The sequence below is a fragment of the Amia ocellicauda genome, chromosome 21, assembly GCF_036373705.1.
Source record: "Amia ocellicauda isolate fAmiCal2 chromosome 21, fAmiCal2.hap1, whole genome shotgun sequence".
In the NCBI taxonomy this organism is placed as follows: Eukaryota; Metazoa; Chordata; class Actinopteri; order Amiiformes; family Amiidae; genus Amia; species Amia ocellicauda.
This window is the reverse complement of record NC_089870.1, coordinates 4,705,265-4,726,548: the sequence shown is the minus strand read 5'-3', so window position 1 is coordinate 4,726,548 and position 21,284 is coordinate 4,705,265. Positions and strand designations below refer to the sequence as shown.

The 21,284-nt window shown below is 39.9% G+C and overlaps 1 protein-coding gene across 1 annotated transcript in view; it reads right to left on the bottom strand.

The window, feature by feature from the left end:
* Positions 1 to 9,170: 9,170 nt before the first annotated feature.
* Positions 9,171 to 21,284, bottom strand: part of akt1 (v-akt murine thymoma viral oncogene homolog 1) — a 49,669-nt gene continuing 37,555 nt past the window's right edge. The window contains exons 8-14 of the mRNA XM_066694273.1: positions 21,169 to 21,237; positions 20,540 to 20,665; positions 19,332 to 19,460; positions 14,562 to 14,776; positions 14,194 to 14,281; positions 13,265 to 13,367; positions 9,171 to 11,731 (exon numbers count right to left, since the gene is read on the bottom strand). Of these exons, the coding sequence (XP_066550370.1) occupies positions 11,652 to 11,731; positions 13,265 to 13,367; positions 14,194 to 14,281; positions 14,562 to 14,776; positions 19,332 to 19,460; positions 20,540 to 20,665; positions 21,169 to 21,237 (810 nt within the window). The 3' untranslated portion in view covers positions 9,171 to 11,651. The remainder of the gene's footprint in view (positions 11,732 to 13,264; positions 13,368 to 14,193; positions 14,282 to 14,561; positions 14,777 to 19,331; positions 19,461 to 20,539; positions 20,666 to 21,168; positions 21,238 to 21,284) is intronic.

Sequence of the window (21,284 nt, the reverse complement as noted above, 5' to 3'; positions counted from 1 at the left end):
GGGCTGGGCCACTTTGTGGTTTGTTTCTTGGTTATGAAACACGACTCCTGCGTGCTGTTAGACTGGGCGATGTGTTAACAAAAAAAGCTGTGTTAACAAAAGCGTGACGTCATCATGTTGCACATAGCACCGGTCCCACTTTTCCATTGCAATGTTTACCACGGGCTTTGGGAGCATGCTCGGGTTTTCTAGGTATTGCTTTCTGCAAATCATTGAAGGATGCGCTTATTCAAATTAAGGGTGGACGGACAAATCAGGAACAATTTTATTTTATTAATCTTATAGTGGATAATCACTGACAGTATGAACTCGGCTGTATTACTGTTGTTCATTTTGAGCTTTTTTTAAAGAGTCCATTCCATTTTTAAAATATGCTACACCCCAGAAACATACATTGAGCAAATCAGACAGAAGGCCCACTTTTAAATATAAAGCACTGTTTTAGAAGAAATGTACACACATTATTACATGATTATAAATATCTTATTGAACCATGTTCTTTTAAAGAGCTTATCTGATTGGTTCTGCTCTTGAATTGGGCCGAAGTGCAAGTGTCAGGCATGAACCTAGTCGATAACACTTCCACATAGCTTACCTATGATATTACAGAAACTTATTACACAACCAGAAAGCCACTTGTTCTATTCTAAGCAACTGCTCAGGTCTTGAAGAACTGGCTGTCATTACTGAGGTATTTGAACAGACATCTGTGCCATCTCTGACACACAGGAAAGACTTGCAGGCTGCAAAGGCAATGTTAGGGTAGGTCTTCTGTCAGACCAAGCAGACACCCTTCTGAAAACACACCTGAATTAATTCCAGGTCAAAGTTCAAGTGGATTTTCTGTAATAGCACATTTATTTAAGCACATTTTGTCTATAGACCATCTTTCTGTACTCTTTGTATGATCAGAGTGACAGTAACATGTAAAAAGTTGGATCTTATGCCTATAATCAGAAATGACAGCAAACAGGGAGAAGGCTTACAGAATTAAAGGTATTAAACTTAAGGTACTTGTGATCCAATCTTCTGTAGTATGGACACCTTTTTCACATACTGTACAAGTTCAAAATAGGTATTGACAGCTCAGCTTTAATGACAAGAAATATGTTGTTTCTTCCTTCAATAGGGATAATACTGTTAACAGGCACTCTTAAAATGAACTGTGGAGCCGATTCCAGTTAGAAGGAGATGAACTGTTAATAAGAATGGATTATTTAATAGCAAATTAAATATGAAATCCCACTGTTATTCCTGACCATCCCTTTTTAACATTTCTGAAAGTGTAGTGAAATAAGAGCCAGTGTAAAGGTAAAATGTAATCACCCTTATAACATATAACTCCTACTCAAAAGTCTCTAAGAGGATTTTAATTCAAATGTTATTTTCCAGCTGAACCTGTGGAAAATGATTTAGTTAATAATAAGGTCACTATATATTAACACAATCAACCACCATGCAATGAATGCCACAGTCTTAACTTGTATTTGCCATGCAATAATGAGTAGTGTATTCAAATATTCAATTATCATTAAATAAAAACATATAATTTGACAATAGCTTTGTTCAGAAGAGATTGACCTCAGCTTACTTCTTCCCCAGACCTCAGACTCCGCATAGGAATGCAAGAGAGCAGACCAGATAGGAAATTAGGTGTCTAATTGGGGAGGAGATCAGCTTTGAATTTATTACAATATAGTATTGGATATTACTGTAGTCAGCCAACCCAGGTATGCAGGTATGCGTTTGTCCTGCTGAAGAAAGACCTTGCTTGATATAAGTTTTAATCATAATTCTCCCATCCAAAATTAAATTAAAAAAACTAATTTAGTCAACATTTTAATGTAAAAAATGTATTTCACTTTTTGCTCAGCTTATTCGTGGCAACTAAAGTGATTGAGAATGTAAAATCATACAAACAAATCATACAGTCCTCTCAGCAAACTAAACAAGCAAAAAAAGTGGCCTGCCGTCACTATCCGTGAATGCTGGTGTCTGCCATTAATGATCAATTAACCATTTTATTACAGAGAAACAAACATCAAATAAATAAATAAAACATGAGGGGGATTCGCCCATTCTTAATGACGTATTTCAGGACTAAACTCTCTAGCCTCCACTAAACTGATCATTTCCAAGTGAAATGGCGTGTTTATGTTTATTTACAGACTTATCAGAGTTCATGTATTGATTGGTGCTTTGTGACACCAACTATAAGGTTAACTTCCAAACCAGGTAATATAAATTAAATTCATATTGGCAAGATATTTAGCAATGCACTGACCTTAGTTTATGAATTAATTAGAATACTCCTGCTGTAGAAAATAATAACAACAAGGACAACAAGGTTCAATCCACGTGATGAAATGGCCACACATATATATTAATCTTGTTTTACATAAGCACGAGACTTCTCAAATGTGTTTCTGTGGAATACGGATACATTTCTTTACATGCAAGCCCAAAGAATCTTCTCTGAAGCGGTTTGTATTTTGGAACAGAAATTTCGAATACCTAACTTGTTTGGGATGCTCAATAAAGTTGAACGGTTCTCGATCTCGACTTACTTGGTTGAATGAACCCTAATGTCCCTAATGAACTCATTCTCTGGTGGATAACACCATGGTTGCTTAGGTGTTTTTGTTTGTTTGTTGTTGTTTTGCTTTCTTACTTAGTACCCAAACAAGCAGTCCTTGCTGAGGTAACTGTGTACGCCTATCAGGTCCAAGGCCTTTAGCAGTTTATAACCGCACACAGTGAAGATCTTGCTGCAACACTTGAGTCAATAAAAGGAGGAAGCACAGATGCATGGGAACAAAACAAAGAGCAAAACGATGCTCGGACGAAAGTGAAATGGAGTGTAGAAGAGATGATAGACTTCATAAAATGCAGGATGTGAAAGAGAAGCGATAGAAATGATACCACAAAGAAATTACTGTCTTTTCCAGGGAAATAAAAGGAGTCCAGGCTCTTCTGGACTCTTCTACATGAGGGTTGGCTATCAAACCCATCAGTCAACATTAGGACCGCCTCTTTCATAGTAAAGTGAATTAACTCAATTTGTCCACAAGAGGGCATCGTTGACTCCCAAATTATTTTCTTTAGTGGAGGGGCAGTGTGGAATGACCAATATAAATCTGATTTTATCTGCTATACTGTTTGAAATATTAGTATAATATTATATGTCATTCTGAAGTGGTTTATGTGTTCAACAGAAGAAAAAGACTTCCAATCCACTTGTATTGTATTGTTTGGATATTTTAAAGGATTTAAGCGATTCATTCATGTTATCCAAGTGTAAACAGTTGCTACTTAAAAACATAATTTGACTTCTTAGTCTTTCAACTGTTGTAAAATATTACAATTTGAGTATTGTAATTTATAATTTTTCTGAATGAACTGCTGTTTTCCTTTGTATTCTTTAGTATTATTGCTTGTATTATTTCCTCCTGTTCATCTTGTTTGTGGCTGATTGTTCCCTTGTGTTATTTTTGCTTGTTTTTCATGTAATAAATACAGAATGCAGGTTTTATATGTTCAAGACATTCAAGAAAGAAAGATCACCTGCCATCTCTCAAGTCCAGCGACAATGCCAGGCAAACTAGAAACTAAAGTTGGTTGTCTGTGCTCAAGTGTTTTTTTTAAAACACCATTGCCTGGACAGAGACGGTTTCTTCCTATAATGTTCCCAGTGTAGTAGTGTATATCCAAAGATTGCAATACAATTTAACACAGACAGTTCCTTTACTGTGCAATAGGGAGCGATATTGTCCTTTTAAAAAAAATATATAACTGCAAGTTGTTCTTGATGTTTATAATGTGATGTTGTGCTTGGCAATCAGAAGATCAACAATGGGAAAACTGAAAAAATGCCAAATTTGTCAAGATAGTACACACCTGCTCATATGACTTCAGTCACACCTGACTTCTAGAACATCTCGTCACTTTCAATTTGAAATGATAATTTACACAGAAATAGAGATATAAAGACCCTCTGAAATAGTTGGCAAATAATAAACACACCTGTAGCAGTTTGACACATGTATGTGCAGCTCAATGATTTACATAGAGGACTGTCACCATGTTCCCTCAAGGAGAAATATGGAAAGTTACTGGCGCTGTAAATGAACTTGCAGCTTTCATTGACGGCTTGTTGTATTTGAAAACATTGGCCTTGTACAGGGTGGCACCAGTCCAGCCACAGGCTAAGGGCAATTCTCTGGATGTTTTTCGCAGTATGTATTAGGAGAACAGATGCTGGTGGTGGTGTATAAAATACAACTATCAGTAAAACTTAATGAAATAAGGGTACACTTACTTATAGACAGTGCGTTGAACACAGACTGCTTTCTCTGTGTGCTCAGGCTTCTGTCATAAGATTGTGGTTCATTTGACTGTAGGGCTCAGAAATATACATCAAAACAGCCAGCAAAATAAACAAACTAAATATCCATGAATATGAGCAAGATTGATACAATATAATAGCATATTAAACCCTCCCATGATGTCTCCCTACATCACTATTCATCACCTTGTGTTTGAGTTTTAAATCACTATAAAGTGTCACTACTGGCATGCACAGCCTTAATTTTTTAATGCTGTAGTTCCCTATTCTGTTTTATTGGGCTATTTAGTGTGTCAGGAATCCCGAAGAATGGCTTTAATTAAAGTGAATATGATCAGGTCGGCATTCCACACATTTTTCTACAAAGCTTTTCTTTTCTGATCTTAATAAACCATATCCAGTTAGATTCACCAACTGAGATTTATCCAAAACAACTCACATGGCCTCCCAACTTATGGTCAAATTGCAGGTTCAGCTGACAACAGATGTTTTGATCTGACCCCCCCCACCCCCACCCCCTTCACTTCACCAGACAAAGAGCTGTTCAAGCCCGTCCATCACTTCTTCCTGAATAAATTCCAGGCACCCTCGAACGTCTCTGAAACTATGGCCATAAAAGGGAGCTGTGCATGGTTCCCACTACCCAGTAGTCTGCAGGGTTTTGTTTTGGGGATTACACCCCTCCTGGCATGCTTCTTAAAGGTCCTGACCTTTCACCCCGGGCGACCAGTCTCCCTCCCCAATTAAACACCACTTATGAAAAGACTCGGCCCCGTCAATTATGACCGCTGATTCCTTTTCAACTCGCCACAGCCCTCTATCTCGAACCCGTCCATTCACCCCTTTGAGTCTGATTATGCTGGCATTTCTGTAAGTAGGTATTGACAGTTATCTCTCAACTGTTTACAATAGTGGAGAATAGGCACATCCGTCCCTCCAGGCTTTTCCCAGAAGAAATGTGCCCGGATCTAAATGGTTTCTAATGGGAACTGAACCCTGCTCCCTACAAAAGGGGCCTTGACATTAATTGACACTTAAAACGACACTTAAATGTCATGAATTAAAATCCCAATCCAAACTTCTGAGGAAGCGCACACAGAAAGGGCCGCTGAAAGAAAAATCCCATCAGTTCTGGTGTGTCGGGGTCTGACTTGTCTTTACACTGGTAATGATTTGTGAGGTTTCTACGGGAAGGTCGCGTGTTCATGAGGGATTGCCATCATGTGGTGCTTTTAGAAACGAACGGATGCAAGTTTATTACCATTTAATCTCTTTCTCGTCAGGTAAAGTGAACTACTGTCGCTCAGATCCAGATTTTATTCACAAGCTGTTCACCAGAATCAAAGTTGGCTCCACTTAATGTAAAAGTAATCATACCAAGTTTCTGGATGACATGGGATAAATGTATGCATGTATGTATTTTAACACATAACACAAACCAGTGTTTAGCAATGGAGGGAGAAAGAAAGCCCTGATACCTCCAGATATAATGTTTTCAAAGCTCCCCCCCCGCCCCCAAACCTTTTCACATTGTGACTGCCACATACAAACACAAAAGCACAGCCCCCAGAAGGGGTGGACAGTGGATAATGGAAAAATGACTTAAACCTGTGCCGCTGGGGGGCCGCAGTAACAAACTCTGACAAGAAGTCAAAGGAAACTGGAGCTGTGAGAGGGATTATCACCCCCACCCTTCAGCCCTGCAGTGTATCCAGAGAAAGGCACATGACTGGCAGACATGAACCGTTAATCCCCTTTGTACAACATGTATTACATTCACTTATCATCTCACCTCCATTTGAGATGCATTGATTTTCTTAGTTTCCGTCGCCTGTACATGAGCGGTACCTGAAGTATTGGGACAACAGGCAGAAATACAACGTGTTGATAGGAGTGTATGCCGACCCTTGGCTTGAAAGAGTCCCTGTGATAAATTGCCAGAGGAATCCTGAGCAAAAAGAGCACAGAGGTCTCTTTGCAATTCACCATTCACAGGCCTCAATGGGATGGCATTTTTGATAGGGGGCATTATTGTGTAGGCAGTTGTGTGGCACCTAGCTTTACACCGTTGTAAAGAATTTAAATGGTGGATACACAACATATTACCAACCACCTCAACCTGTACATAATAAACAGCCTCTGGTACAACCCCCGTCTTCATAGGAGGTAAAATGCAATCGACTGTGCATTTAAACACATCTCACAATGGAAATCCTCCAGAGCTCAGCATTATTTACATCTATACACTCAATCTGTTGTCAAGAACTAAAGTATCACATGAAGTGACAGGTTCCTCTGAACGCATTAATATATCATTAAAGCCCATTCTTAGCGTATATGGAGCAAAGCTGACGTCCCTAGGGTATTGGAACAGTGCTGGAGGCTTCAGGAGTCCAGTCTCACTTGTTGTCTTCTTTGTCAACGCAAGGGCAGGCTTTTCTTTGGTTCTACCTAGCTTCGCATGTAACGTAATCCTTCCTGGTCCGCAGCTGGCTCCAGTCAATCTGTGTTCCTGCCCATGCAACATCTGCTCCGAGGACAAACGCCATCTGTGGCTGGCTCGGGAGAATTCCTCCTCCCGCACTCGCCCGCTTCGACTAAGTGGAAGAGGAGCGCTCACAAATTTATCATCAATATTTACTTCTGTACATCTTCATTATTGTTTCATATAACCCCGTTTTTGTCTTTTGTCAGAATTTGTCAGAAAGGAGGAGAATGGGAAAGTTGTCACACTGAGACAAGCCCCTCAAACTTCGGCTTTCTACTTGGAACTCGTTTACTGCAGTTTTGTTTCTAAACCAGCTGAGTTTGCTGCCTTGATATCCTTTACAAACTCACAGAGCATTACACTGAACACAGAAAGTCAACTTTCCAGCTACTTTTCTTGGAAGGGGAAGAAATGTCAGGTGGTGTATCTGAATAACAAAACACCGCTTTTGTTAAAAACCTTTATTTGAGAAATTTTTTACGGAAACAAAATACTAAAAGTAAAAACAATACAGTTGAACAGCGTGTACAAAATTGTTAATAGGTTTTGTTCAATAATCCTGGTGGTCCTTATACAGCGAGGGTAGGATCCCCTGCTGATTTTGTACGTTTGCCCACTGACAAAGAAATTATCAGTCTATAATTTTAATGGTAGGTGTATTTTAACAGTGAGAGACAGAATAACAGCAAAAAAATCCAGAAAAACGCATTTCAGAAAAGTTATAAATTGATTTGCGTGTTAATGAGGGAAATAAGTATTTGATCCCCTATCACTCAGCAAGATTTCTGGCTCCCAGGTGTCTTTTATACAGGTAACGAGCTGAGATTAGGAGCACTCTCTTAAAGGGAGTGCTCCTAATCTCAGCTCGTTACCTGTATAAAAGACACGGAGTGCTCCTAATCTCAGCTCGTTACCTGTATAAAAGACACCTGTCCACAGAAGCAATCAATCAATCAGATTCCAAACTCTCCACCATGGCCAAGACCAAAGAGCTGTCCAAGGATGTCAGGGACAAGATTGTAGACCTACACAAGGCTGGAATGGGCTACAAGACCATTGCCAAGCAGCTTGGTGAGAAGGTGACAACAGTTGGTGCGATTATTCGCAAATGGAAGAAACACAAAATAACTGTCAGTCTCCCTCGGTCTGGGGCTCCATGCAAGATCTCACCTCGTGGAGTTTCAATGATCATGAGAACGGTGAGGAATCAGCCCAGAACTACATGGGAGGATCTTGTTAATGATCTCAAGGCAGCTGGGACCATACTCACCAAGAAAACAATTGGTAACACACTACGCCGTGAAGGACTGAAATCCTGCAGCGCCCGCAAGGTCCCCCTGCTCAAGAAAGCACATGTACAGGCCCGTCTGAAGTTTGCCAATGAACATCTGAATGATTCAGAGGAGAACTGGGTGAAAGTGTTGTGGTCAGATGAGACCAAAATCGAGCTCTTTGGCATCAACTCAACTCGCCGTGTTTGGAGGAGGAGGAATGACCCCAAGAACACCATCCCCACCGTCAAACATGGAGGTGAAAACATTATGCTTTGGGGGTGTTTTTCTGCTAAGGGGACAGGACAACTGCACCGCATCAAAGGGATGATGGACGGGGCCATGTACCGTCAAATCTTGGGTGAGAACCTCCTTCCCTCAGCCAGGGCATTGAAAATGGGTCGTGGATGCGTATTCCAGCATGACAATGACCCAAAACACATAGCCAAGGCAACAAAGGAGTGGCTCAAGAAGAAGCACATTAAGGTCCTGGAGTGTCCTAGCCAGTCTCCAGACCTTAATCCCATAGAAAATGTGTGGAGGGAGCTGAAGGTTCGAGTTGCCAAACGTCAGCCTCAAAACCTTAATGACTTGGAGAGGATCTGCAAAGAGGAGTGGGACAAAATCCCTCCTGAGATGTGTGCAAACCTGGTGGCCAACTACAAGAAACGTCTGACCTCTGTGATTGCCAACAAGTCGAAGGGGTCAAATACTTTTTTCCCTCATTAACATGCAAATCAATGTATAACTTTTTTGAAATGCGTTTTTCTGGATTTTTTTGTTGTTATTCTATCTCTCACTGTTAAAATACACCTACCATTAAAATTATAGACTGATCATTTCTTTGTCAGTGGGCAAACGTACAAAATCAGCAGGGGATCAAATACTTTTTTCCCCCACTGTATTTCATCCTCACTAATATAAGGAATGAAAAATAAATGGGTTTACATTAATCTGAAAACCGTCTTTCAGAGACAATACTTACGTGACATTCAATTCAAGGGTGACTAAAAACATCAACATGTGGCCTAGATTTCAGATATCAGAAATCCTCACAGCCGGTGTGTTTGTGTGTTTTTTTTTTTTTTCGTTCCGACATCAAAATGTACAAAGCCAACAAGTAAATGTACAAAACTTACAAATGAACAATGGGGAAAGGGTAAAAATAACAACAACACAAAAACAGCAATGAGATTTCAAACCTTTACATTCATAAACCTTTTGAAATATTTGTTAAGTACTGAATAGCCATCAGTCAATTTCAGAAACACTGGTAAGAACAATGTATAGAACAAAAAGCTGGTACGTTTCAACACACAACTGAAGTCAAAGGTGAAAAATAAGCTAATTTAGATTAGTTTCCGATTCAGTTATTAATACAACGAGCAGAAAGCAATTTTTTTGGATGGTATTTACACCTTGTTTATATATGTGTGTGTTATATTTACACATGCACATAAACACAAAACTAAAAATGTAGATTCCTTTGTTTCCAAAATGAGTCAATATTTTGCAAGGCCTGTAAAATATACAAACTTAGTTGTGCTTCAGATCACTTCTGCTCTAATCGTTGATACAGTCCAGTTCAGGTATTGACTGACATATATATATATATATATATATATATATATATATATATATATATATATATAATTAAAACAAAGAAAAGAAAAATCCTTCTCTTGAAACAGATCAAGTTGCTTGATTTACTCCTGTGTTCCCCTAAACCAACATGCTGCTTAACAAAACAAAAAAAAAAGCTCCCAACAAGTGCGTAGTTCTCCTAAATGTTCTGCACCATATTATTACGGACATTGTGTAAAACATTGGGGCCCAATAAGGCAAGGGCCACCCTATTATTCTTCTCCACTTCGACAAGTTTGGAAAAGCCCATTGGATAACCAGCCTGGCACTTTGCAGCTGGTCAACGGGGATGAACCGCACGTCCAACCTGCCCAGGCACAAACGAGGTGCTGCTACACACCAAGACAAAGGCCCCTCTGTAGGCCTAACCCAACACTGGTCATAGTTAAAGAACCAAACATCCACTGTACGAAGTAATACCCCCCCAACCCCACAAACGCAACCTTCCCACAAGCATCGTCTTCCAAGAATTGTTGCGTTTGTCTAAAATGCAAGCGTGCCGTACAGCAGCTCACTTCTCGTTATTGCACATCTATCAGCTGATACAGGTAGTTTATCAAGGCTAAAACAGGCAGAAGCTGGTCCATGCCGCATTCTTGGATGTGCGTCCTGTTGCGATGCACAGTGTGGTTTATCAAGTGTACAATTCAATTTGCCATCCAGAAAGGCGACGTAAAGGTCCGACAGCTGTGATAATGTTGAAAGCATCGCTGTATTGGTCTTTGATAAAGTATTGTGTTGGTACATTGTTCACATGTAACCTTTACATTCCTTCGGCTTCAATGTCGACATGCTGGTTCTCGGTTTCTTTCTGAATGGAGTGGCACATGCTCTCTTGTATGGACAGAAGAGTTTTTTATGTTTTGTTTTATTAAAAAGGGGCTTGAAATGAAAACAAGCCCTATTCGTGATTTTCTGCAAATTATTTGAAGAATGAGTTATCAAGGCCTCTCCTGGGAGATAAATAAAGTGATTTTTCTGGAAAAAAAAAATCTGATAAATAGATTTTTTTAAATATATATTAGCAAGGATATTCTATGGCAATGGGATGTACTTAAAGCAGAAAAAAAATGAAATAAAAAAGCAAAGTGGTACAGCTGTAAGGCATTGGTCCGACTGGAAAAAAAACAACTAAAGTCTCTAAATAGATAAGCATATAATGTATGTAATGATTTAGCTGTCCTTCTTACTTGGTTTTAAATAATAAAATGTGAATAGGTTTTCTTAAGGACAGCTGAACGGAATAACTACAAAGAGCAAAACTATTTATTTACTAGAATTAAGGTTATGTAGCGACTGTTTGTTTTATCGCATTCTTGAGATCTGCTTTTAATTGTTACCTTATGAGTTTATGAATGAGGACAGCAGTCTACAATATAGCAATCAAAACAATACATCATTTTAATACTGGTAAAAGAGGGTGTTCTAGATGAAGTACATGAAGTACTGCTGACCTTAAAGTCTTGATTTGGGCCTGCTTTTTCAAAAAATATACATTAACCACCTGTTCTCCCCCCGTTTGTGTGTTTAAATGAAAAAGGCAACTGTGATGTAGGGTTAAGTAACAGATACAGCATGACATGAGGGGAATGAAGTGACATTTCCCCATCCGAGTTCCCATCAGCCATATCTGAATCGGAGAAAGTACAAAGTAAGAAATGTAGTGTTACATCTCGTAAACTTGTGTAAGGATGGCTGCAGGAGTTAGCCATCCACTGTTTGAGTACTTTTCCAAGAATGAGAGAGCAGGAAGAATTTGAAAAAACAAGGTCAGTCCTTTAAAAGTATTTGGAACATCTGCGACTGAAAACAAAACCTTTTCTTTTAAATGCATTTTTCTTTGAGAATGCAGTCTGGTGGGGTCTGAAGGAAATGGTTGGACCAGAGGAGTGCAGGATCTCCTCTAGGCTGTCCCACTGGCAGAGTAGGAGAACTGAGGGAAGTGAGGCCTCCTCTCATTGTCGATGGATTCCATGTTTTCGTCTAGGAAACAAAAGACAATTAGTGATTGCAGAGGTTCTGTAAAAAAAAAAATAAAAAAAAAAAAATAAATAAATAATAATAAAAAAAAAATAATAATAATAAAAAACTCCTTCAACCTTACTATCTACTCAAGTTTTCTCCATAACAGTGGATTTGGAGGTCTTAAGAAAGCAAACAAACTAGCAAATTGCAAGAAATCCTTCACTGGCCAGAAAAAAAAGTCTGTTCCCAGTCAGGCCAGCAGAGGGAGCTATACTCACAGATGGATGGACCAAATACTTCAGCAAGGCCATAACTTAGTTAACATGCACTGAATATTCAGGCCTCCAGCAATATCCTTATTGAAGTGAAATAATCTAAATCATATGGAAGGTGTCCATGTATAAAATGTATATTTTAAGTTACTACTAAAAAAAAAAAAGCAGGACGTAAAATGGGGAATCCAGAAATTGGCATCCAAGTTTTCCAACCTGGGTCAGCTGGTTCAGGAACGAATGAGAAGAGTGGACCTGCTCTTCACTGGCAATCATTTTAATGGGCAGGAACTTTACAACGGCAGAAGATTTTAATAAAAATGTATAACTGGTTTACTAAATTAAAAATGAAAAAATAAACCAGAGGATAAGAGCGATAGTTCTCCCGATAATTGTTCTGCTCTCAGGGCAACAACAAGCAAGAAAAGGGTTTGATTTGAATAAAATACATACACTAATTTTTTTTTAATCATTAGTAACTAACAACCTGCTTGTGAATCCATGGTACATAAATGAAAAAAACTAAAACTAAAGAACAAACACATGCGAGCAATGAACTCGGCAGCTGAAACATGGCATTAGTCAAACAGTAGTGAACTGCTCATTGATGGCCTTATGATGTGGTTAAGAATATTAATGACCTATATTGGACATTTTCAAACTGACAACCTCCTGATGGTGCAGTCAGTTTAAATATAGAATTAGACCAGTGTAACAGAGAACGGCTCTTCCTTCGCGTTATAAAGCTGCTCCCTTTTCCTTCGCGTTTCCCACTGTCTAATTGTGTGCTGTCATTTCCCAATACAGAAATGCTGCCAAGTTCCGCCTTTTAAACGGGAGTATATCAATCAGCTGGGCCTTACTGCAAAGGCAGCATGGGAATCTTCGTTGTGACGAAGAAGCATGGTCAGAATCTCATGGGTTGCTATTCAGATGCAGTAAATAAGCATACACTATATTACCAAAAGTACTGGGGACATCAAAGTAAGTGCCTGAAAGACTGTATACAATGCATCTATTCTCCCCGGCCCTGCACTGCCCTGCTCTCCCAGGTATGTGACACACTGTCTTTCATATTGGTAGGAGTATGCGCTTTTGTTAACAAATTATAGTACACTGACGATCATCTTAAAAATGTCACAATCCCTACTGGCAGTCAAGGTGCCCCTTAGTTAAACCAGCCTGTACACTGCAAACAAACTCTGGCACATCGCATTACTGGCGGGGGGAGGCCTGTCCCAGCAGTGCGAGTGTGACGCGTGTTCAGGCAGCACAGTACCTTGTCCTGGGGGAGTGATGGTGATGGTCTGGGCCGTGAATTCCTCATCAAAATACCTTGTGTCTGTCTCGGAGGTGACCTGGGGCTTGAACGGGGGCACAAGCTGTGGGAATAAAGGCACATGGGAACTGATATTGGCATCAGCAAAAAGAGCTACTGCTGGCCACTGAACTTGAAAGAATACTACTAGTTCAATTTATCTTCAATTTTGCTTACATTCTAATCAGAGTTCTGAAGTCTTTCAGCTATGGAAATCATAATGCCTTTTCATTATTAAACTATGATTAAAAAGGTGCTAATGGGAGTCAAGGAATTACACTTCCTGGAGAAAATGATCATGAGATTGAAGATCCAAAAAAATAAAATAATTTCTGTGTATAAGAAAAAATCTCAGACTAGATAGTGTCAGAAATGAATCAAATCCAGTATGTGTTTGTACCACACAATATCTCTATTTAAAACTGATCATAAAACCCATGAAGAAAGTGTGCATGGCAAAGCCCTAGCAAGATACAGGTGACTTCAATAGCACCTTTTGTTCCATCAACATGAGGCGAAAGAGTATTAGTATCAGATCAACATTTACATCAGGGCGCTCGTGCTAAAGCCATTTCTGAACAAAATGTGCTGCTGATGTAAATCCCAGTCGAGCAGATGTGAGTAGGGTACTGGAGATAAGAGTAATAGAACCAGGCTGGAAGGGGCACCATCGTGCTCGTTTGGTGTCCATTAATAACTAAGTGATCCAAGGATCCTATCCAGTCTATTTTTAAATGTTCCCAAATTTTCAGCTTCAACCACATCGCTGGGGAGTTTGTTCCAGATTGTGACAACTCTCTGTGTGAAGAACTGTCTCCTGTTTTCCATCTTAAATACCTATCCCTCCCCTATTTTCCTTATTCCATGAAAAGCAAATCACACCCACTTACCTTTTTCTCATACACATCCTGCCACATGATCCCAGAAAAGAATCGGTGCTGCATGATCTCTTTGGCGTCATCAGGGCCTCCCCCTAACCTGCAAACCCAAGACAGAAGGACCCCAAGTTTCAGACTGTGAAGCATCATCTGATCTCAGAGCTGAACGGACATTGTGATATGGGAGTGTTTCAGAAGAACAAATCCATGCGTTGCTGTGTTTCCCTACCATAACATGAAGATAAGACTTGCTTGCCACTAAGTTCACCTACTTCCAGCCGCCGTTTCATCTTCATGGAACACTATAAACAAAAAGATCATCTAGTACTTTCCACACATAGAGGCCTCTATGTGTGGAAAGTACTAGAAGAGGAACTCACCGTTGCTTGGGGTCTTTCTTCAGGAGGCCGGAGAGGAGAGACTGGCCCTCGGGCCCCAGGGTGCGAGGGAAGCGGATGTCTTCCATGAGGATGAGCTCGAACAGCTTCTCGTGGTCCTGGTTGTAGAAGGGCAGCCGGCCGCACATCATCTCGTACATCACCACGCCCAGCCCCCACCAGTCCACGGCCCGGCCATAGTCATTGTCCTCCAGCACCTGGAGCAGGAACACAGTGCTGTCAAGAGTCTACACCAACTTGAGGGCCAGAAAAATGGGGCAGGTCTGGGCAGGAGCCTCAAATAGCAGCGGTTTGAAGCGTGGGTTAAAAAGATGGAACTCAGTGTGGAAGATCATTTGGCCATCAGGAATATGAATGGAGGTCTATGTGGCTGAAACTATAAAAAAACAGTTTGATTGGTAGCAGTGTAAAGTAGTGGTTAGGGTTCTGGACTCAGTCCCAGGTGGGGGACACTACTGTTCTACCCTTGAGCAAGAAACTGTACCTAGATTGCTCCAGTAAAAACACAGCTGTATAAATTTGTAATTGTATGTTGCCCTGGATAGCATCTGCTAAGTTGAAGGACCCCACAGGTTGGACTTTGTGTCATGGCTCGCTTTGGTTTGGTGGCGTGCCGTTCTGATTGATTGTGACAAGGCTATTTATGTACCAGACCCGGTGAGATTTTTAGGACTCACGGCAGACAGGGAGATTCAACACTACCTTCCTGGAAAAAGAGTAGTTGGGAAAGGGACGCTTTGAGATAAATTAATAAATACATGCACACATGCACACATCCATAAATGCATGAACAGGTTTGGAGGCAAAAGAAGGTTGCTCTTTCTGGTAAACGGTGCGGTTTGATGGGCAGGGGGAATGCAAAGCCTGTAGAGTGATAGGATTACTCTCCCGAGCTCTATTTCCAGAAGCTCCTGTCGTGTGATTCACACCAAACGACAGCTGGGCCTGCAGCTGCCCCATATATGTAGAAGACCAACACAGCTGTTTATCTGCCAGGATTCCAGGAGCCAACCTCATCCTTTACAAGTAATTAGGGCTGTAATTTCACTGCACTGGAGGCACAGGGGAGCGGTGTGCGAGTGCAGCTCCAAAAAACACACCAGCGGCAGTGGCTACAATTACCCCAGGAAGAAGGGAAATCAGCTCCCAAAACAACAGGTTAAAAAACGCTTAAAGGGACGCCATTCCCTTTTTGAGCACTTGAAATATCATGCATTTCTGAAACAAAGGCAATAACTTGAAATTTGCTGGTCTTGTGGATGTAGAATGATACACTTTTCAGTGTATCAAAAGATGAGGCCACCTGCTTTACTTTTCTGACACTGCAGTGTGTAGCCCAGCCACATCTCTTCCTGATCAGACTCTCAGATTCATTTCTCATAGGAGACAGTTGTGGGGGCACCACTAGCTGGGTGGCTGCTCAGGCTGGAGAGTCTACTTGGCTGGGATGACACAAGCTGTCATAAAGTCTGTCTATTGGTAAAAATAACTCTTATCCCAATCACTGACTGATCCACATAAAAAAAGGCAAACCTAAGACTACCCCCAATTACTTGTGGTTGAATTTGATAACAGCAAAATAAATGATTCTATATTTTCCAATTATTTCACTTTATGGTTTAAGCAACCTATTCTGCTATTTATCTCATTGTCCTGCTTTTGAAGAGTAGTTGCCACAGATTCATCTTCACAATGACTATGACCATGACATCACTAAAACTATGCTTCATGATGACTGCCCCTTGATTTCTACAGGCCAGTTTAATATTGAGAGTTTGAAGCAATGTGAGAAATCACACAACATTCACCAATTTTGCAAAATCAATGATAGTGAAAACTGCTTCCTTTTTTATTAAACAAACAAACAGAAGCACATTAGTTTCTCATTCTGCACCCAGACTAGCAGATACAAATACCCAGTCAAACTTCAGCTGTTACAGAGACGCAGGCAGTCACTTCTCATGCTGTTTCAAAACAGAATTAAGTTTTAAAATGCCAGGCATCTATTTAGATGTAAACTCAGATTCAGCCACAAAGAAAAACACAAATGCTTTAGATGGCTGTTGTACAACTGACATCTTGAAAAGTTAATTAACAGCTCTAGAGCCAATTCAACATGTAAATGTCTTTTTTTTTTTTTTACTGAACTAACTTAGTTTTCCTCAGTACCATGCCAAAAAAAAAAAAACTAGACTTCCCCTTTGCAAAGTTAACCAAGTACTTTCTGAATTAAACAAGGTAGACATTTAAACAAATATCAATGCACCTATAAAGCCAAAAGAGAAGGTGAAAGTTCTTCAGAACTAAGCCATCTTGGGGATCAAAACTAAATTAAATGCCCACAAAACGATAGCAAGTCTAGCTTTCTTTTTTTCCTTGCCAATGGAATATTCCCAGAGTTCATCTATTGCAGTTGATAAGGCATTCCTTTCCTTTACAGACAACAAGGTCATTGTTTACTACAGAATAACCTGTAACTGTGCACTGGCTCGATTCTTTAAGTCTACTTCACTGCGCCCACGTTTCCAAGGAGACCAGAACCATTCCATCTCAGAAATATGGTAATACGGCCGGCACACGTGGCGCAGGGTAGGGTACCTGGGTGCAGTGACTCAGATCAGCTGAGAGCACTTAAGACTGTGGTGGTTAAGGAATTCTCTCCATTCAAGTCAAATCTAATGAAAGAGCCCTGGCAAAGGTCAAGTGTACTACTAGTGGCTGAATCAGACTGGCATTTATTTTATTGCACCAAATCACACCTCTCAAGTTTGCTGAAGATTGTGTTTTACTCCACACTTCAAAAATAATGACCAAAAACCAAACCTCAAAACAAGATTGAATCTGAAGTCATCTGTATAGAGCAGGTTATCCCGTGTTTTCTTGTTTTATAGTAACATGCCACCAATTTGGACATCATTTTTTCCGACCCCAAATAATTTGTCCTTAAATTCTTGTATTAGAAATCCCAACATAATAAGAAAGATAATTCCCTGCTTTTCTTGTTGTTAAGTAAATATTATAAGGGAGTGGCTTAAAAGAAAATGGTGCTGTTTGTTTTAAAACGAACACCTGCCTAGACCAGACACAAAGCAATGTATCTGCAATGTGTTGTGTTGTCTTGCACGCCATCCCAGAACGTTAATCCTGCACCGCAGTCCTGTCCTTGGTCGATTTTTAGCATCACCTGTTAGCTTCTGTTAAAGCCTTTCTGTATCTCACTCAGTGCTCACTCTGTCGAAGTAGTCGTCATAGCACTTTAAGATTACTGCACTTTGTGTTCTTAGGGTTGAACAGGTTTCCTTTATTTGTGTGTGATTTTAGTAGTCAAAGTCATGTAAAATGCCATACTGCGTTTATATACATACAATATACAGTCCCTTGTAGACCACAATCCCTATAAAACTACATCTGTAACACCATTAAAAATATATATAAATAGTATTACAGAATTTCAACATTAACAAAGAATATTGTCGACCAATATCTCTACTGAATTACAGTACAGTATTAAATACTAGTGTGATGTGAGGTAATTCCCTACAGATTAAACTGCCTTTCTGCTTTAAACCAAAATTGGCTGTCATGTTGTTCTCTTGGGAAAATAATATTTATATGTAGATTAGGAGGTCAGACCTGAGGTTTGAACCTCCATAATTGGCACATCTCTGAATGCCCGAGCCGCACAGCCCAAACGAGCCTGAAACACCATGCCAAAAGCACTGGATCAGAAAGTAACAGCTTTATGGATACTGAAGCCCTTTAATTCACCTGTTTTACAATGTTTATTCCCTACAGTAGAGCATCTGAATACAGAATTGGAGGAAGAAACCAGGCCAGACTCTTTTCTTTTCATTCATCACTACACGCGATTAGGATTCCTCATAAAAAACCTCTGGGAAATTCTGATGCACAAAAGCAAAATGGTCTATTGAGCAAGTAGTAAATATTTATAACAATTTTAATGTTTTTTTTTTTTCCCAATTCTCTCTCTTTATTATATATATATTTAACATGGGCAACACTAGCAGGTACACATTAACAATTTTCACTAGCATGATGTATACATTGAAATGGTTTTATTTTCTGCACAACTTATAAAGGAATAAATGAACAATTCCCTAATGAGTACTATATCATATTCGACAATACCAGCCCTTTCTTCTTAATTCAGCGCTGAGCATCATTATTGTTCCTTAAAATAAATGCACCGTAATTGTTTGCCATCTCTTTATGTATGGCTAAATTGCAACAAAAGCTTCTGTAGACAGGCAGGCAGTCTTCAAATAGCTTCCATCACATGGACTAGAGGGCTGAAAAACACTAGGGCCAGTGCCTGGACCTTCCTCAGGTCAGGGAAAAAATGCCAGGCAGCTGTGCCGTTGGACCGAGCGGAGCTCTGTACGGGCAGCTGTAGATGCTATGGCCTTTCTTGTGGGGCGGAAGCTCACGTTCCCCAAAGCACTGCCAAAACCCGCAACAAATTCCAAACCGAGGCTAAAAACAACGAGCCAGCAACTGTGTCAACACCGGCACATTCCAGGGGCGGGAGACAGTGTGGACTGCACCCACCGCAACTCCATCACTGCGGGAGGGAGGCCCACTATTTCCCAAATAATTCACAAAAATCAACAAGCATAAAAGAAGGTATACATAGCATTTCATGAATGCAGGGCTGAGTGACAAACACACGCACACAATGCAATAAAGTGAAATTTTCATTGCATGAGTTTCAGCAGTTTACAGGACCAGTACCTCAGGAGCCAAATACTCTGGTGTCCCACAAAATGTCTTCATCGTTGCTCCGTCTTTGATCCCTTCTTTACAGAGGCCGAAGTCTGTGATTTTAATGTGTCCATCCTTGTCCAGCATGAGGTTTTCCAGCTAAACAGAGCAGGAAAAATAAGTGTTACATAATCGAATTCAGAAAGTATTGGTATGGTCTTAGAAAGAACACGCATACCTCACAACGCAATATGCACTTACAAATTTGGAGCAGCCTCATTTGTCTACATTGAATGCATCAGCTGCTAGATTTTTAGCTTTCACTTATATATTTTCCACAGTCAATAACTTTGTGATATTTCACCCTGAAGCTGTTGCAGAGCACACCTGAGGCACAAGCACAAGAATCTTATGCATAACCATTTGCTTAAAAAAATAAATGTCTGGTTGAGATGGCTTAATCAATAAGTATTAAATTATAACGAGTTTAATAACTTAGGCCACATCATGTTCTCATGTTCCTATGCTTTCTTAAGGAAGTCTCCCATAATCTTGTAACTGCTTGTATCCTCCAAGTGTCTAATTGTAAGTGAGAAAATCATGGTATGTTTGGATCCTGCCATTCTAGGAGAATCTAAACTCAATCTGTAACAGCTAATAAACCCTTGACAATACATGCTGCCTTAGGAGCTCAACACTAGCCGAACAGGACACCTGCTGATAAAGAAAACCCCATACCATTACTTACTATTAACAAGTTGCTTCTTCTTTTCCATTTTAGAAAATTGTTACTTTATGCCTTCATGTTAGAATGCTACATCCTTTAACAACAGTATAATAGACAGTCTACCCTTCTATCAGATTAAATAAACATTGCCCATTGCTTTCATCAACAAACATCCAGAATAAAGTTATCTTTAAGCATATCCTGCCCTAACCCAAGCTAGTGTCAAGAATGGTATACTGCAGACATTTCAAGATCCTTATCAAGACCGACCCCTTAAGGTGACTAGCTCTTCAAATTTACATCGGATTTTTCTCACGAAGTACAACATGCAAGACCCTCCGCTATGCAATGATTCTTCATCTCTATTTGGTCAGCGGCACTAAAACCGATGCAAGTCAAAGTAGTGACAATTCCCTTCCTCTAAAACAGGGATCAGTAAAAAGACAATGGATAAATCCCGTGCTCTTGAGAAGACTAATTATAACCACAGAGTGTGACCTGATTTACTTACCTTTAGGTCCCTATAGACAACGTTCCTCTCTGAATGCAAATAATCCAGCGCCGAGACGATCTCTGCCCCGTAAAACCGTGCTCGTTCCTCGGAGAAAACACGATCTCTTGATAGATGAAAGAAAAGCTGGAATGAAAGCATGAAGCATTAAGCTGAGGTGGAAATGAAAAGAATGGACAAGACACGAATGTCCGAAAGGAGCAACTTCTACCGGTAACATTATAGAAGATGCGAGCTAATCTCTGAGGTTGCAATGATGTCATCAGATAAAAATACATAAATAAATGTATGAATAAGTCACTCCACCCGACTAAAATTATATAATCTGTCAGAAAACCAAGCAGAACTCAACATCAATAGCAGTTGCAAACACAGAAACCTATACTGATATTATACACAGGAATAATTTATTAAGAATAAATTTAAAAAATAGTATAGATTGCATGGCAATGCTATCTCAAAACACAATAAATGTGTGACAAAGATTACAGCAAACCAGGCTAAAACCAATGCCTTTCAACACTAAAACTGATAATGTAAAGATATCAGGATATACATCACAGGATTCCAAGTGGATTAAATGGTTTCCAGCGACTTTCAGAAATTATTTAAAGATGTGGAACGCTTACCTCACCACCATTTGCATACTCCATTACGAAACACAATCGATCATGGGTCTGAAAGGAGTACTTTAAGCCCTGAAAAGGAAACAAAAAAACATGTTGCGATATAAATGCCAAACAGC